The sequence below is a fragment of the Artibeus jamaicensis genome, unplaced genomic scaffold (assembly GCF_021234435.1).
Source record: "Artibeus jamaicensis isolate MK-2021 breed Jamaican fruit bat unplaced genomic scaffold, CSHL_Jam_final scaffold_1019, whole genome shotgun sequence".
Lineage (NCBI taxonomy): Eukaryota > Metazoa > Chordata > Mammalia > Chiroptera > Phyllostomidae > Artibeus > Artibeus jamaicensis.
In genome coordinates, this window is record NW_026522025.1 from 16,538,712 (window position 1) to 16,557,965 (window position 19,254).

At 41.6% G+C, this 19,254-nt stretch overlaps 1 protein-coding gene across 1 annotated transcript in view; it reads right to left on the reverse strand.

Moving 5' to 3' along the window:
- Positions 1 to 19,254, reverse strand: part of WLS (Wnt ligand secretion mediator) — a 106,476-nt gene that overhangs the window by 9,605 nt on the left and 77,617 nt on the right. Inside the window, exons 4-11 of the mRNA XM_037145311.2 lie at positions 18,340 to 18,501; positions 17,111 to 17,247; positions 14,105 to 14,273; positions 12,726 to 12,823; positions 12,299 to 12,362; positions 10,236 to 10,379; positions 9,015 to 9,098; positions 201 to 354 (exon numbers count right to left, since the gene is read on the reverse strand). Of these exons, the coding sequence (XP_037001206.2) occupies positions 201 to 354; positions 9,015 to 9,098; positions 10,236 to 10,379; positions 12,299 to 12,362; positions 12,726 to 12,823; positions 14,105 to 14,273; positions 17,111 to 17,247; positions 18,340 to 18,501 (1,012 nt within the window). The remainder of the gene's footprint in view (positions 1 to 200; positions 355 to 9,014; positions 9,099 to 10,235; positions 10,380 to 12,298; positions 12,363 to 12,725; positions 12,824 to 14,104; positions 14,274 to 17,110; positions 17,248 to 18,339; positions 18,502 to 19,254) is intronic.

Consider the following 19,254-nt stretch of genomic DNA (forward strand, 5'->3'; position numbering starts at 1 on the left):
GGTTTCTTAAAATGAGGACTTAATGAAACATCTGCCATGCACTAGCTTTTTGTCCCATGGTTCCGGATTTCTTAGGGATGCTCATTCACACCTGGAGGGAAAGTTGGACTGGGGAACCCAGAACCTTTGCTATTTAAGTCTTGTAGAGACAGAATCCTACTTTTCCAAAATAGAGCTATCCTGAAGTGACTGGAACTCACCATTCGACTGGTCATCCCCATAGTTCTTATGGGATGGTGCATACAGGAACATCAAAGCAAAGACATACAGGTTCCACATCCCATAGATGCCGGTGAAAAAGGCACTGTTCACTTGCACTGTGACTCCACCCCACTTCCAATGACCTTCAGTCACCTGCAGAAAAAAGGCAGTGAAATTGAATTAGAGCCAAGAAGAAACACAGCACCAACACAGGGACCAACCAACACAAAACCCAAGTCTCTCCTACATGTGGGAACAATGAAGGGCTAAGTTAAGACTCCATTTTTTAATCTTAATCATACTAGTCCTGACAAATTAATTACAGGCTTACTATATGTGTCAGGCACAAAGTCTGCTTCTCATCTTGGCTGCACACCAAAATCACCTGGGGAGTGTCCTCCTTAAAGCATCAGTTCATCGTTATCCCTAATTTAAGGAAACTATATTGGAGTCTAACATTTATCCACACATATAATTTCTCCTCTCTTATCCGACATCTCAGCTGGCTGTAAACTCCCAGAGAGAGAGAGACCCTCTCTGATTCATTTATTGCCTTATCTTCACTGCCTGATGTACCACAGGGGCTCAGTAAGGACAAATGAATCCTTAGAGTGAGTTTTCCTTAGGGGGCAGTGTGGGGAAGAAGAATAACGCAGGTTTGAAGTCTGAGACCCAAATTCAAATCCAGGCTCCACCACCGTTTAATGTAGGAGAAGTAAAGACTGGGACTCCGAACTTTGGTTTCCTTAAGAACACAAAAAGAACTTGCAGGATTATTAAGGAGAATTAAGTTAAAATATTTCTAGTAATTTCCTGGCATGCAGTAAACACTCAATAAATCTTTTTTATATCATGTCACTCTATGTAAGTCACTCACAAAAGTGCTTATGAGTTTTCACGCACTTTACAATTCTGCAAGAATGTTTTGAGGCTGCTTTTGTCTATGTTAATGACTTGGTAATTGTTTTAAGAGCTGTCTGATGACGTGTGGATTATGCTAAGAACTGTCAACAGAACTGCTGAGGTGAATGATTAGTGATTTGTGCCAGCTCTGAGATGAAATGACTTTGACCACTTCTTATACGGGGAAATATAATGATTATTCCCATATAAGAACTGGTAGTTCTTATATGGGAATAAAAGAAAGTGTTGAACATATGTTCCTGTGGCAGCTTAATGAGGTGGGGTGATATCAGCCATCCCTTGGAGCCCCTTCTTCTAGGAGCTGAAGTGTAAGATGGCACACTGTATCTCAATATTAATGACTAACAGGTTGATTTCACCTCCTGATTTCAAGGCAGTGGGTTTATATTCATTAGGTCCCTTCTTTATAACTCATAATACGCTGGGGCCCCAGGCATAGTACAGCTGTAAGTACAGCTAGTTCTTTCAGAAAGACCTGGAGTGTCAGTGAACCAGATTAAATGATTCTAGACTTACCAGTTTGAATTTGACAGTGCGGTACATAATTTTTCTTTCATTTTTGTGACCCACAAACAAACCACCACCGTGAGCTCTTACTTATTTCGGGGAATAACTCACTTTATATAGCAGACTCACAAACATTTTTGGCAAAGAAGGTTTCAAAACCATTACCGATCTTAGAACAATACACCAGAATTCAAGCTATTTAGGGCTTACTTCTTAGAAATACCTCCAAATATTATTCTTCTTACTTTTAAGTACAGAATGGCCTACCTTGATAAAAACCACAGTACTTAGAGAATATTTAAGATAGTTTTTTAATGTATATAATGGAAGGAGAGAGGAAGCCTGGGTTCCTGGAAACACGTGCACCCACGGTACTTACAGGGGGAACACTTCCGCCTGATGAAGGGGCAGCTAGGTTGAGAGAAGCACAGGTAGAATGGAGCGGGACGGTTCTTACTTTTTCTACTCTATTAAATAATTGGCCTGTAAGGGACCCCACTTCCTGTGATATAAACTGGAAATACTCAGGACTGACAATTCTGCTCAAATGGATTTTTGCTGGGAGTGGATGATCTAAGGAAACACCCACTTGTGTGCCTGGTACACAGTGGCGCTCCACAGACAGATGTTTGCTGAATGAGCTTGGGAAAAGTATAGGGAAGTGCGAGAAGGCCGGTGCAGATACATGGTGGTAGAAAGGTAGCCTAGAAATAGTCATGCTTAGGAAGAATCTGATTGCAAAGTCAAGCAAAAATATTCAGTCCATGGCAAATCACAATAATTGCACTTAAATGTAAGAGGTCAATAGGTAATGAGTGTTATTTCATTTAAATATTTCTATTTGATTCCTGTGTAGTCATTTGAAAACAAAAAGTTACTAGGTATTAGCAAAGCTAAACTTTTTAAAAACAATAGCAAGGATAATAATAGTTAACATTTAATGCCGGTGGTTTGTCTGGCACTACACTAAAAATTTTACATGGAAGGTACTATTTATTTTCAATAACAAATCTATGAGGTAGGTAGGTAACATTTCCACTCAACACATGGTAAACTGTGACACAGACAGGTACAGCATCTTGCCCAAGACTGCTTAGCCAGAAAGTCGTGGCTCTGACTCCAAAAGAAGGTATACTTAGCCATTACACAACGAGAATAAGAGTCGTATTTTAAATAGAGGTGAGTCTCCTAAGTTAAATTATGAGGCAAATACTGTGTAAGTTCAAATTTTTGGTTGAAAATTCAATTAATTGGCCACAATGTACATTGTTTATATAGTATATATACACACAGGTTTGTTTATTTAAATCTGCATAGTAATATATACATACTATATATCCTAGATATAATGCATGGGCCGTAATAAATGAGTTATATATGCAAAACACGATTTGACAGTAGAATCACTCGAAATGAGATGCTCATACGGTGAGGGGCACCCAGGAGCGAGACTGAGGAAATGGCATTTTCACGCCCACCTCTCGTGTTTGCTTTGAGACACATGTACGTTGTTTAGATAAATGTGAAGAATTACCCATCCTACTTAATTTGTAGCCTCTAAATGTATTTTTTTCTGCTGAGGGCAAAGAGTTGAATTTGCATAAATACATAAACTGTGTACAGTGTCACTCTGCTGTTTGGAGACTGGACTGTGTTTTCCCCTCTCCTCTCGCAATTATTCATGCCTGAGCCACCCTGAGGGCATTCCCACCCACATGGACCACAATGAGCAGCCTCAACAGAGCTGGCCTTGTAAATCCAGAAACCTCACTAAGGCCAAGGCAGAGAGGTGACAGTCACCTTGTTTTAACTTTCAGAGAGAAAAATCAGGTAGCCCCAACCAAAAGAAAAATTAAAATTAAAAAAAAGAAAATTGTCTTTCTTATGTATGTGTCTTATTTCTAAAAGTTTCTGTTTTTCCTTATTTAACATTTGAACAATTTACTTTTGTGCGAAACCACCCAATTATACCCCTGCAGCCAAGTGAAGGTCAAATCCTTTTACACCCAGTAGTCTTGACAACCAACATTCCACTTAACAACAAGATTTCTAAATCCCAGACACAGGCTCTCTTACTGGAAACATTTCCTCTGTAAGTAACAGAATGAAGTGGTCACACAAACAAAAAAAGAGCTGGGGACAGGCTCTCTGGGAGGTGGCTGCTTATGGCTTGACCTGAATGTCAGGCACCTGGGGTCCCCTTAGTACAGGTTGGTGACCTCCTCCTCTGCATTGCACTTGTGTTCCTGACTGCTCACCACCTCTAAATGGAACACCTCTTTCTCTTCCAGAGGGAAGGGGCTAAAATACCAGACTGTGATGTGCCATCGCTTGGTTGCTAGGACTGAGACCATTAAAATGGCAAGCATTAAAAGACTGCACCTCAGTACCCAGCGACAAAGCCTCAAGGTCACTGCATTCCTCAGCTTCCGGCAGCTGGTCTTTCATTCCTGGCCTCAGAGCTTCAATATCCTGGCGAGATCCCCTCGCATTATATTTCATGGGGCTTAAATGCAAGCTCTCCCAGTGAGCCCGAGAGTATAATGGAAGTTTTAATACATTCCTTTTACCTAAGGCTGGGATCTATTTCAAAAAGTTACCCAATAGGTTTTCTTTCAGGTGAGCTCATTGCTGAGACATTTCAAAATGACATTAAAAAATAAATCCTCTGATGACTATATTAATACAGTACCTGGGACACTGAGAGTTATGCCTGAAAACATCTTAGATATCTATAAATAAACCTTAAAAAATAACCCAGCAGGAGGAATGTGAGGAGCTAATGGAATCCAAAAGACCTCATTGCTACCCCCTTAGAGTTGAAATCCACTCTGGGCTGCAACTGTCACAGCAGATATAAAAAGCCAGCCACAGGCTGGAGCTATGTTAGAAAATACTGGGGCAATGGCATATTAATTTTTTTCTCAGAAGAAAATCCACAAACTCTGCTCCTCAGAAGACTGACCTTCTTTGCTTTAAAAAGGTACACTGATTAAACTGTACAAAGTTAACTTCGGACATCTTATAGCCAGCCAAAATGTCCCTTCTTGACTTCAGATAGCAGGGACTCTGCAGGGACAAGAGAGGGAGTGGGATGGGGCTGTGGGAAAACAACTTCAGCTTTCTACAGTGGCAGAGACATGCATTAGGACCAAAGGTGTCCTTCCTGAGAACATAACCTGGCACTGCCTTTCATTCCTCAGCCCACCTTACTTGAGGCTGTGTTTCTCTGAGTGGCGCATCCTGCTCTCTCGGCTGGCAGAACTGGCCGTGTTAAGCACATTACCAAGTGTCTGCGGGACTGAGAAGCATTTTGGTCGCACGAGGGAATCAGCCAAGGGCTAAGTCAGGCCTCCCACCCCACACAACTTGTTTGAGTCTCCGATGGTTGAATAAAAAACTCATTCAGAATTTGAAATATTTTTACTGCATTTAGAGGGGTGAATGAAGTGCTCCGAGGTTTTATAAACAAACAGTCTGATACAAACACACCACTGTTGTAGGTCAAAGCAGATGTGGTGAGCAGAACTTATGAAGACACATGTGTGTATATTTTTAATTTTTTTCTGCATTCACTTCAGCCTTTGGGAGCAACACTAGCACTGCCCACTGGGCATAGCCAACAGAACTCTAGAGACCCCTCACTTGCATTACAGGCACCCCTTGGGTGTCCTTAATAGAATTCAAGGAGTCTGAGAATGAGAAAAAATTATATCTTTATTTTTACCAGTCTCTAACTGAAAGTTACTGCTTCTTTAGATTCTGTATCTCCCCTACTATTCTTGCCCTCCCCCCTATCTATTTTCTACCTACCATCTATGCTACTTATTTTCTGTACCTTCTCCCCCCTTCTAAAGGGGGAGAATGGTGGGGGGGGCGTGCAGAGTGGAGGGGAATGAAGGGGGGGAATAGAACAACTGTAATGGCATAATCAATACAATATATTTTAAAAAAATAAAAATAAAAGTAAAATTAAAAAAAGATCTAAATCCTATAAGAAATATACTGTATTCATCAATATTAAGATATCAATTCTCAACAAATAAATCTATTAATTCAATGTGATTCCAATAAAAAAAGTTACTGCTTCTTTCAATTATGAATGTAGAAAACAGACCCTCATAATATTAGCACTACCTATAATTTTGTTACCAGTGGAAACCATATTTTCAAATGTTTTAGTTATAGATATGTATAATTTCAAATATATATTATCTATCTATCTATCTATCTATCTATCTATCTATCTATCTCTAATTCCCCTTCAAATCCAAAGTTTTTTGTATTTCATTTTACTCATTTAAATCCATTCAAAGTGGCCCGCGGCCTTCAGCAGGGCACCCAAGGGACTCACGGCACAAAAACGCAGAAGCCCCTGGACTGGAGGGAAACTTGCCAGCAGAGTGTGTGAGTCTTCTCCTAAGGCTCTATGAGCACTGTTACCATTTTCAGTTTTGGCCAAATACAGGGATGAAAGAGCAGTTGGTAAAAAAAAAAAAAAGTCAAAATGACTGCATACTGGCCCCTAACTTATTCCATGTCCTTTGGCATGACATTCATGCTTTCTGCTATTAGAAAGGGCTCACTACTTCTGCTCACAGCGTGCCAGACACAGTGCAAGGCACTTTGCAAGCTTGACCTCATGCGATCTTTATAGCCATCTTCTTCAGTGGTACTATTATCATATCCACATTACATATAAGAAAACTAAACCTTGGAACTGTTAAGTGATCCATCCACAGTCTGACCGGAAAACAGCATTAAGAGGGAAATGCCTCTAAGGCCACTTGATTTAATATTCTAGCAAACTGGGATAACAATTCCTGCCCATCAGATTTCTATGAAGCTCAAATAAATCATAGTTATATAATACATTAGATGTAAATAGTATTTTCCAAAACAAGTCCAATGTTTTAAAACCATTAGCATTACTAAGATTTTCAAGTACAGACTTTCGACCAAGATGGAGGTGTAGGTAAAAACACTGTACCTCCTTGCACAACCAAATTTAAGAACAACAAAGACTTAGAAACAAAAACACAACCAAAACAAACAGAAAATTGAATTGTATGGAAGTCCAACAACAATGAACCATTCATCCAGACCAGTAAGAGGGGCGGAGGTGGCAGCTGGTGGGGAGGGGTCACGCAGCAGAAAAAAGCAGAGGCTGCTGGAGCGACCCAGGCATGCAGGTGGTGGTTGGCAGATCTCAGGTGTGGGGTGGCCATGGGCAGACCCAGTGAGGGTGCAAGGTGGCTGGCTGACCGTGGTCACACATTCACACGCAGATAAACCAGATGAAAAAATAAACAGTGAGGCAGACCATGCAACCCAGGGCTCCAGCCATTGGGATTTAAGCCTAAAAGCACCGATTAGAAAAACTTCCAGGAGTTGAGATGCCGGGAGAGGCTCCCAGCCTCGCAGGAGAGTTCACTGGAGAGACTCCCAGGGTCCTAGAATGTACACAAACCCACCCACCCAGAAACCAGCACCAGAAGGGCCCAATTTGCTTGTGGAAAGCAGCAGAGGGGACTGAAATCTGAGAGAGAGCAGAACAAACGCCATTTCTCCATCTCTGACCCCGCCCCCAGTCACAACCCAGCAACTGGGTTGACCCGCCCTGGTGAACACCTAAACTTTTGCCCCTCATACATAACAGGCATGAACAGACCAAAACATGGCTCAAGCAGAAGAACAACTCAAAGCCCCAGAGCCAATACTTCTAAGTGACTAAGAGAAAGCCAACCTATCAGATGCACAGTTCAAAACACTGGTGATCAGGATGTTCACAGAACTGGTTGATTTTAGTCACAAATTAGATGAAAAAATGAAGGCTACACTAAGTGAAATGAAGCAAAATGCACAGGGAACCAATAGTGATGGAAAGGAAACTGGGACTCAAATCAATGGAGTGGACCAGAAGGAAGAAAGAAACATCCAGCCAGAAAAGAATGAAGAAATAAGAATTCAAAAAAATGAGGAGAGGCTTAGGAACCTCCAGGACATCTTTAAACATTCCAACATCCAAATTATAGGGGTACCAGAAGGGGAAGAGGAAGAGCAACAAGTGGAAAACTTATTTGAACAAATAATAAAGGAGAACTTTCTCAATCTGTCAAAGGAAATAGACTTCCAGGAAATCCAAGAAGCTCAGAGAGTCCCAAAGAAGGTAGATCCAAGGAGGAACACACCAAGGCACATCATAATTATATTAGCCAAGATTAAAATGAAGGAGAGCAGCTAGAAGCAGCAAGAGATAGGAATTCCCATCAGACTGTCAGCTGATTTCTCAAAAGAGACCTTACAGGCAAAAAAGGGTCTGAAAAGAAGTATTTCAAGTCATGAAATCCAAAGACCTATATCCAAGATTGCTCTATCCAGCAAAGCTTTCATTGAGAATGGAAGGGCAGATAAAGTGCTTCTCAGATAAGGTCAAGTTCAAGGAGTTCATCATCACCAAGCCCTTATTTTATGAAATGTTAAAGGGACTTATCTAAGAAAAAGAAGATAAAAAATATGAACAGTGAAAGGACAGCAAACTCAGTTATTAACAACCACACCTAAAACAAAAGCAAACTAAGCGGATAGGTAGATGAGGACCAGAGCTACAGAAATGGAGATCACATGGAGGGTTAGCAAGAGAGGAGTGGGAGGAGAAGAAGTGGGGAGAAGGTACAAAGAATAAGTAGCATAGATGGTAGGTAGAAAATAGGGGGAAGGGCAAGAATAGTATGGGAAATGTAGAAGCTAAAGAACTTATGACACATGAACATGAACTGAAGGGGGGGATGTGAGGGGAGGGGGTGTGCAGGGTGGAGGGGAATGAAGGGGGGGGGGGAATGGGACAACCGTAATGGCATAGTCAATAAAATATATTTTAAAAAAAAAGATTTTCAAGTACAGAAAAATGTTGAGTTTTGGAAAAAAACAGCAGAAAAATAAGGTTCTATCAGGGGACTTTTGAATTTCATTTCATGTTTAAGTGGCAATATAATTATCACAGAGAATGGCTGATGGACTGTAAAAGGATCTACATTAATGCCAGATAAGGATCAAATCAAATTAACACTTGCTTGTTGGTGTTCTGCTATAGGGCTTGAAAAGTTCATTCTCTCAAGTAAATGAAACAAGTGCTCTTCAATATGGCTGCAGGCTTTTAATTTACTCTTCTTCCCCCGAGGTTGTACTGAAAGGGAAAATTCAGTCCACCTCCAGCCAGATGATAACAAGACCCAGATTGGAGTCTAAAGAATGTGGCTTGATCAGCTGTGCAGCCTGATACCCTCCCTGCTCCTTTCTCAGTAGCACGATAGCATTTTCGGTGCACAGCAGAAGCCCCTCTCCAGCGACATTCTCACCCTGACCTCTCAGGGTCCCCTTACCTGACTAACAATGAAGAAGATGACAGTCATGGCAGCACAGGCCAAGGTGATGAGCATGAGGAACTTGAACCTGAAAATTAGCCCCTATTAGGAAAGAAAGAGTAGTTTAACATTCCACCAGCTACCATCAACCTTATCTCAATATATAACTTTATAAAAAGCTAATTTTAAAGGAATCTATAAAACCCAGTTTCTAAGAGTGATGGTGAAATAATTTCACCTAGTAATACTTCTCCTGCAGAGGTGAATGTGGCTGAAAAATGTGTTGGGCCAAATATTTCCTATGTTCTTATCTCTCATGAAACAGTGATACCAGAGCCTGGGAAATTATATTCACAGCATGTCACGAGGCTGCTAATTTCCCTGCTAAGCTGGTTAAGCTTCTCCACAAGGATTCAAAGTTACCAAATCCAAGTTTTCTGCAGTTGAAATAAAATTCTGCTCCAGTGAACAAAGAGAAATATGCATATTAATCAACATGAAGTGGATCTGATTGAATTTATTCATGTGTACTCCAGTTCTAGAGACAGGCAGAGCTTTAGAACGTGCCCAGGGTTTCTGAGAGCAGGACTGGAGGACACATTTGTTTGGGGAGGGGCGAATTAGGCCCATGTCTCTAAGGACCACCACATGGGGATGAGCCAAAAGGAGTCTGAGAAATTAATGTCTTATCTGCATTGGAGAATGAGTGTGTCTCTTGAATAAGGCACATAAGCTATAAGCTGAGATTACGGAACTATATCTAAGCACCTGGTGGATATTTCAGGGGAACTGTGGCTTCCTGGAGTCTGGAAATCAGATGACCTGGGCTGAACCCCTGTCTTTAGGCTCATTCTCAGTAAAGGGACCTTAAGTAACACCTCACCGCAAGCCAAATCCCAATGCTACCATCCTCAAATCTCTCATCTAGTATGCACCTACATTCCACCCCAAAGCTGAAGAACCTGCTAGACAAGTCCACTCCTCGCTGGGGATAGAAAGACATTTATAGCACAGAAAACTCCAAGACTTAGAGAGTCTGGCTAGATGCTTTTTAGAGTAGGGGTTAGCCTCTTATTTTGCTCAGACAGCCTATATTACGTGAAAATCTCTCATTATGTATGTGTATTTGAAATAAAGGCTTCCAATCCCCAGGTGTAGGGTGGGGTGTGTGTGTGTATTTACACACCAGGCAGGAGATACTGAGTACCACTTCCTGATTGAGCCAGCAGGTTTGCTTACCTCATAGTGCAGCCGCCGGACTTTGCTCATGGCTGGCAGGCTGGACTGCTTCCCACTGATGTTCCGAAACACCTGAAACACCATGAAGCACAGAAACAGGAAGTACAGACAGAGGCAGATCCCAGCCACAATGATGAAGGCCATCTGATGGTGTCCGGTAAAGGAAAGGGCATGGCAGCTGAGGGCCCACGCACTTCCCCTTAGCTCTGCTGGCAATACTATTTGTCTCCAAATATTTAGGCAATTTTCAGGGGGATAAAATATTAAAACCTGGCTCTAACACTAGTGATAGAGGTTTTCTGACGCCATACTACCAGAAAGAGGAATGCTCCAAATTCCTTTCTAAGGCAAATAAGAGAAACAGAGCTCTGCTTATTAAAAATGCGGACTCTAGGGCTTACCCTAGCACCTACTGAATCAGCAACTGCCTTTTAACAAGGCCCTCAAGGGGTTTATATGCACAATAAATTTGAAAAGCACTAGAATATTCAGTATCAGTTGCAAAATACTGATTAGGTGGACAGCTGCAGTAAATCACTAGAGGAGTTAAAGTACTGGTGGCCCAGGTCTCTCACTGCAGGTATATGGAATCAGATAAGACACTAAGTATAACCATGTTTGGGAACCACTGAGCTAGTCCCTGGATTTGTATAAGGAGGTTGAGATACCCTGGAATCAGAAGGAAATAGAGCGGGGCTGGGTGCACCAGCTGGCTGTGGGACTGAAGGTCTTTCAAGTGAAACCAGGCATGAGGTTCTGTTTGCAATCTTCTGTCTACCACAGAAACAACCTTTTCAAATGGAACATGGAGCAGAAGGACACACGTCCACGGTGGGAGCCGAGGGAGTGGTAACAAACTTTGAGACTCAGCAGGGCAACTCTGAGACCTCTTTAAATTTCAGGCTGAGAACCTCCACGGCTTGGGGCAGAGGGAGCTGGCTTGGAAGACAGGTGGACCTGGCTCCTTTCTGCTACAACTCTATCCCACGTTGCATATTTTAAAATATTTTAACAAGTGTGAACTCAGCACATATATTTCATTAAATAACATATTTAATGAAGTTTTCTCTTCTTTGCTAAAATAATAGTACCCGGAAATGAAGGGAACAGAGTTATTTGCCGCAGGATTTGAAATTTTCTTTGCCTACTTGAACCTCCATCACATCAGTAGAACAAAAGAGCTGGAGTAGACTTAACGTTATAAATAGTTCCTGTTTGGTTTGGGGGGGATGGACTGACGGACGGATGGGTTGGGAGAGCTCTCTTATCTTCAAGATAACAATACTACTAATTTAGTTTACTCACAAATTTCTTGTTTCAATAAGAAGCCAATATAAACCTCACAGCCAGACACAGCATATTCACCAGTGCATGACAAGGTATTACCTATTAGGAAGGAATACCACTCAAGCCTTTCTCCCCTCTCCAGGAGAGTCTTTTTCTTCCAAAGGTTTTAACATACATTATTCAGGAAGATAATATATTTAAATCCAGCATCCTAAAAGGGATAAGCTAAGACTGTCACTTCTGCTTCCTGAAGACACTCAGACAGTTTATGCCAACCAACCAGAAGCCTCAACGCCTCTGGAACTAATCACCTTAGCCTTATCTGCACTTGGTCTTGGAAATGACTAGCAGCAGCCTAGTATGCCAGCACACCAAGGTCACAGTAAGAAGTGTCACACACACAGGCAACTTCTGAAACAGGCTCTCCCACAAGGAGCCCAGAAGTGAGCCCCCATGGCTCCAGGGAAAAGCTAGTCATGCTTCGGTCTGCAGTAAACTAGTGTAGAGAAGATCATTTAGACAGGGTGCAATAAGACTAGCAACTCTGATACCCCTGCCATGGGGACGTGCTGCAATCTCCTTAGTCTGCCTGCTCTCACCCAGGCTTGAAAGCCAGCATTAATTCCTCTCATTATTTGCCTTAATTATGCTGTTATCATTGGTCTAAGGATCAAAGCTCTGGCTGAGACCATATGGAGAACATCATTAGAAAATGATCTTGGGGACTGGGAGGCTACAGCAAGAAATAAAACCCCGAGCCCATGCAGAAAGGATACAGCCAGCTCTGTTCCAACATCTGTAGTCCAGATACTGTAGAAGGGATTCGTGAGTTGTACCCCTCTATAAAGAGAAACAAGATGGAAAGGCAAGACACAATTAATACAGAGGCAAAGGGTAACTTTCCTTTTTACATGTTCTTAGCTTTTCAGTGGAGGGGTGGGGGCTGTATTTAGACTAAGAAAAGTCACAGAAGACTTAAATACAAAAGGAGTTTGAAGAATAATCAACCCAAATATTTTGCATCTATAAAAAGCTTTGTCTTTAATTTAATCCCAGTCCTCATCTGAGGATGTGACCCTGTCCAACCCTTTTAGTCCACAGCCTCCCAACCACTCTTCTCCCTTCTGAATCCTCCTCCTAAGGAGCTGGAAGTGGGCACAGTGTTGCACATTTCAGCCCAGAGTCCCACTGGCATCTGCTCACCTCTCACACATGTCAAATATGAAGAGGCAGAAAGAGCCAACAGCGATTGGTCCGACTTGCTTCCAATAGCCTGCTATGTGATTCCGCTCATGCTGATCCTGATGAAAGCCAAGTTGAGAAATGAGATAGAGACAAGGAGAGCAAAGCAATTCTATAGGTGAGTCAGTCATCCCAACAATCCTTGCTGCCAACTTGCTGTGTATCAAGCATCTCGCTCAACTCTCGGCATATGAGAATGGGAAAGACCAAAATCTGTTCTCATAGTGATAACAACAGGATGCTACAGGAACATAAAGAAAAGCCTAGTAGTTTAAATCATTCAGAATTAAATTCCTATGGGACTTGTCCTTTGCGTTTGTTGAGGAGGGGTGGTCCCCAGAGGACAAACTGAAGAGTTTAAAAGGCATTAAAAAATGTTGAGTGTAAGAGGTCCTATGGTTAGGAAAATAAATACACGTGTTCCCTATCTTTACTAAAAACAAGCATGGTTCCTCTTGATGCATATACAAAGATATTAAAAGAGAATATAAAGGAATGCAAAGTGAGAAAATGGAGAAAAGCAAAAGACATTATCTTGGCATCCGGGCTGTGACCCAGGTGGGGCAGTCCACACCAATTCACTCTGTGCAATCCACCCGGCAGCCTGTCCTGCTGCTGTGCCGGAGTCCCCTCTACTCCCTGTCCCTGCTACTGAGGGCCCATTCACAGTGTGTCACTGCTGGCAGTCCCTCATGCTTACCCCAAGCAGTAGGCAAAAGCCTTTCTCTTCTCACTGTTCTGGAAGGGCTACAAAGCTTCAGAAGCAATGATCAAGCCATGATGAAATTTAAAAACAGTCCACTTGACTATGAAGCCCATGTGCCTGCCATGCAGCCCCAGCTCCAGCTGGCACATCATTTGGGCCACAGCGTGATGATGGCACCATTCTTATTTTTATCCATGGTACCTTCAATGCCTCTTGAAATATGATTTGGGTCTGTGCAAACTGACCAGGGAGGTCAGTATTTCAGCCTAACGGGGGTTACTAGGCCACCTGGATAGATTTCTAGCTGGAAAGAACTGGGCCCACATTCTCCAGTGGTTACTTTGGTCCTGGGGACAAGCACAGCAGAATTCAAAGGACAAGAACTAATAATAGTCATTTGTTAATGTGTGCTTACTTTCTGCTATGTATGTTACATTTAAATCTCACAAAATCCTTTATTTTATAGATGAGGAAACTGAGATCCAGAGTGATTAAGGCACTTGCCTAAGGCCCCTCAGCTAACAAGTGGGGAAGCAGAAATTTGAACCGAGTGCCTGACTCTGGAGCTTACTCCGGTACCGCTAATTTATTCTGCCCCATCCACGGTCCCTTCCCCAGGGGCTCTTCCTCTTACCATCATGTGCTCGCCACAGAAGATGATCCAGAAGGAGAGAAGCATTGCATAGAAGATGCCCTGTCGAATGTCACCGAACAGCAGCATCCAGGTCCAGTCAAACCCAATAGAAAACCATTCCACTGGGATATTGATAAAAGTCATGGAAATCCCAAGGGCAAAGATGACTCTGATGGTGAGAAAATTTCAGGAAAATGACTTTATTCATTTGGGAAGGAGATCTTCAAAAATCAGAAACCAGTTTTGGAAAATGAGATGTTGCTTATTGGGACTGATGCAGTATGGTCAGTTTCTTAGCTCTCATAATGAGTTTCTACACAGAGATGCAAAGTGTCCTATTTTGTTGGCACCACTGCAGAATGAAGGAGCTAGCTTGACCTTTCTAGATAACTGAACCTAATCTCCTCAACCCCTGGAACTTTATTTTGGTATTAGCTCAGGTTAAACACTTCCTACAATATTTGTTATTCGCTCTTGCTTTCTTAAACAGACCTCATTGAATATAATTATCTCCTGTTACCTATTGAAGTTATCATTAACTTGATCATTAAGAACATCCACTATTATTATGCTGTCCTCAGCAACTATAAATTATATGAGCATATAATTAATGACTCCAAACAATATGAAATACAAATTCTTTTAGCACCTTGTTTAGTTTTTTATTTTGTTCTTCTCCATCACACTATTAACTGTCACTTCTCTATCACAATGTCATTCATTTTGTCACTGATATATACCTACTTTCATTCATGCTACTGAAATATATATGTTTATTAAACACAAACTATGTACCAGGCATTTTATTATGGCTACAGATGCCTAAATAAATAGGACCAGTTCTTCCACTCATGGAGAGGTATCCACTGCCTAGCCAGATGGAGAGACAAAGTGTGATAAGTGATATGACAGGAGAGTGCAAAGGCTACAACAGGGACATCTAACTTTGAGAGAAACAGAAACTGAGCTGAGCTGTGAGTCAAGGTTAGGGAGGTGGGAGGGCATTCCAAGCAGAGGGAAGTGTGTGGGTGGAGCCACAGAAGCCTGGAGCAGCCTTTGGGGGGGTCTTCATGTAGCACATGACACCAGAGAAGTGGAAAGAGCTGAACTCATGAGCAAACCTGAATACATCGTTAGAGAATTTATCTTGAAAGAACAAGATCCAACAAAAAATTTTCAGCAATGGAGCAACATGATTCCTTCATTAATTTGTTCAACAGTTCATGTTCATTGAGTTTCTGCTATGGGCTGGCCACTATTCTAGACACTAGGGATATAGTAGCAAACAAAACAGACAAAAATCCCACTCTAGTGATATCTGCATTCAGATGGGGTGAAAGGGAGGGTAAGGGAGGAAAGATAATAAATAGAGAATGAGTATTATAAGGAAAAAGAATGGAGAGCGGTGCTATTTCATATATGATACACGGGGAAAAGCCTCCAAGATAAGAGACTTGAGCATAGGTCCTGAAGGAAATTAGTAATTGAGCCACAGATATACCTGGGTAAGAGCATTTTGGATAAAGAGAACAGGAAGTGCAAAGGCCCTGAGGTAAGAGCATGTTTGAGCACCAACCAGATGGTGGGTGGTGAGGAGGGCAAAAGATGAAAATCAGAGGAAGTCCAGAGCTTCTAGGGCTTCATAAGCTGGGACAAAGGAGATGCAAAGTCATTAGAGAGCTTTGAGCAGAAGAGTGACATGATCTGATTTTACTTAAAGGGAAACATTTTGGCTACAATGTAAATACATTATAAGGAGGAAAATGGTAAAAGCAAGGAGAGCAATTGAGAGACTATTTCCAATAAACAGGTGGGAAATGATGGTAGTACCAATGGTTAGATTAGGGTGGTAGCAATGATAGTGGTCAGATTTCCTGGTGGGTTAGATGAAGAGTGTGAAAAAACAAAAGTAAAGGGTGACTCCTACATGTCTACCTTGAGTGAGGGGACAGGATGGAGTTGCCACTTCCTAAGATGGGGCTGCCTAGGAGAGAAGCAAGTTTGAAAGGGGAGGATATGAAGTGTTCTTTACACGTGTTACATTTTCGTGCAAGTGAAGATGTTGAACAAACAGCTGGTCTAGAGTTGGGAAAGGCTGAGGTTGGTGATTGTAAATTAAGAGTTATCATTTAGGTAGTTTTTAAAACCATGAGTTTAGATGAGCTCACCCAAGGAATAAGCATATAACTAATAAAAAAGTTCCAAAGACTGAGCCCTGGCTCCAAAGCTTAAGAGGATGGAGCGTTGGCTGGAAAGAGCAGTGGAGACTGACTGATTGTCGGCAAGAGATGAATAACCACAAAAAGGCAGAGGAGGCACTGATAAAAAAAGGCGAGTGACCAATCATGTCAAATGCTGATGATGAGTCCAGAAAAGTGAGGACAGAAAAATGACCACTGGATTTGGAATGTGAGGGTCACAGGTGATCCTGTCAAGAGCAGCTTCCTAGGTTGGGTGGGGGTTGAAATAGGTTTGAAAAAAATAGGAGAAGACATGCACAAAAGTTTTCTGAGAAGTTCTGTTGTAAAAAACAAAGAGTAGAAATATGGTGTGAGAGCTTCAGGGGAAAATGAAAAAAAAAGTCTTGTTTAAGAATGGGAGATGGTAGAGGGTGTTTGTAAATAATGGGAGTAATGCAGCAAAAAGAGAAAAGTCAATAAAATGGGATAAGAAGGGGATAAATATATCCAGGAGCATCATCCTCTGGTTGGGCTATTAGGAGAGAGGCAGTTAACCCTCTGTAATAAAGAGAAGTATCTGATTCAGCCCATTGCAATGAGAAGTAAGGACAGAATAAAGAGCCAAAAGAGGTAGAACCTATAGAATTCAATAACACTTTGCATGTGAAACCTGAAGGAGAAAAAAAATGTCCAAAATAACTCCTGGTCAGATCACTAGCCCAAGTAGCACAATGACCACTTAAACAAGACCCCGCAAAGCCAGGAGCACGGCGGGCAGATCGTGCGATGCTGTGTTCCTTAAGAATGCTCCAAAATCAGCTCTTACTTCTCTAGAAGCACTGGGGGGCGGGACATCATGGTGATCCTCCTCCAGTACCACACCATGATGATGAAGATGCTGGGCGTGAGGAAGGTCTTCATGGCAAACCACACCTTGGTGAAGCCTCCATTTTGGTGGATTCCCTACAGAGAAACCAACATAATTTTGAAGGTGAATATATCTTAATGTTATTTTCCACCAGCAAATGCATCTTGGAGACAGGTAAGGGGAGACCTTGTCTGCTGAACTGTCAAGGTCAAGAGCGTTCACGTTTATCGCATGTATGACAGTATGCTATAAATGTGACACCCTCTGGCCCCGATTCAGGAATCATAGGAATATACATCAAAAGGCATAAAAATGGACCCACTGTATAGTAAGAGAATGATTAAGAATGCAATCAAAGACTTTTCTATAAGGCCTTCTTTGAAAAATTGGAGATATCTTAGATGCCCCAAGTTGAAATTGGTAAAATGTGTTAAGGTAAATCTACACAGTAAAATGAATGCTAAACAGTAGCACAAAGTGTGTATACGTGCTATTCATTCACTATTATATAAAATATTCATGACATACCATTAAAATATTCATGAGTACCATTAAACTTACAAAGCAAGGAACAAAAGTATCAATTGAGGATGATCCCAACTTTTTTAAGTGAAGGATTATATATGTATATATGTATAGAAAAAATCTGGAATCAAAAACTCAAAGTAGTTATTTCTAGATGGCAGGATATTACAGGTAACTTTTATGTTTTATATGTTTAATTGTGCTTTCTAGTTTACTATAAATATATATTTCTTGTGTGATTTTTAGATTTAAAAATATGATCTCCTAACTCCATGTTCTCTAATTTTTCCCATTAAACAAAATAAATGGAAATAACCTAAAATACCACTGCTCCCTTTAATACTGGTGCTTGCAAGTTGAAACAGGTAAAAAAAATTGCTTTTATCTTGGTATAATTCATTACACAATCATAATCATTACAACGCATTAAATGGGCACAATAACTGCATTATTTCCCATTACTGTAATCTCTTGCATAGATTTATGATCTCAGCCATCATGGGTATCTGATATATTATTCCTATTTGTCAGATGAGACAGCCGAAGCACAGAGATGTGAAGAGGGAGAAGCGAGGTCCCTTCCGATACACGTGCTCAATAACCAGTGTTCTTAGCCAGTGTTCTAGTACCGCGGGCTGTATGGACCAATCAGATTCACTCACCACCAACCGAATATCTTTTATCTCCCCAATCCCAACGTTGATTTTCTTCTTCTCATTCACAGGCAGCCGGATGTTGAGAAGGTAATACTTATGAGCCACAGACCCAATTTCCATGAAAGGAAGGACATCACATTCATAGTAACGGCCCTCGTGCTCCGGGGTCTGGAAGGAGAGAGGTTTTGAAGCAGGCTTATTATTTTCAATAGACTGTCTGAACTGCTCGCCTTACCTTTGCTTCTTAAAGCTAATGCTTGGTGGTGCACCTTAGAGGTATAGATAACAGGGCGCACTGGGGGCATGGTACATGCTAGTTGCCCTTTCCAGTAACCACATTCGAGCCAGAACCTAAGATGTTAGGTAAAAAACATAAATCTTTTCTAATTCTTTACTCTTTTCTCAGCATTTCTGCCCTCATTTGAACCTACTATCAAAATAACCTGGCCTACCAGGAAGGGTGGTGGGCTTTTTAGTTGCAGCCTCTCGTCGGAGACCTGCAGGGCTCCATGGAAAAAACAGTCAATGTCTCAAGTGTGCAGAAGGAAGCCCTTGCTGACCTTCATCATAGCCTTAGATAAATGGCTAATTACTCACAGGGTTTTGGCCAGCAGGAGAAGCTGCAAGAAGCTAAAAATATCTACTTTTTATTGACTTGATAGAAAAAAGACACAGCTCCAGGGGCCCTTGGGATTTGAGGAAGACAAAAAGGGATAAGAGGTAATAATGAGATTAGTGTGTTAGAGACACTCGCTTGGAATTTTCTATCTCCACAGCTTAACTGCCCAAGAGGCAAGATAGCAGAAGGAACAGAAATTTTAATTAAACAAAAATTAATCCCAGTTTCTCATAAAAACCTTTTGGACTTCCTGCCAAACACCTGAAGAGGTGGTGCCCAGAGCATGGCAGCGGGAGACTGGA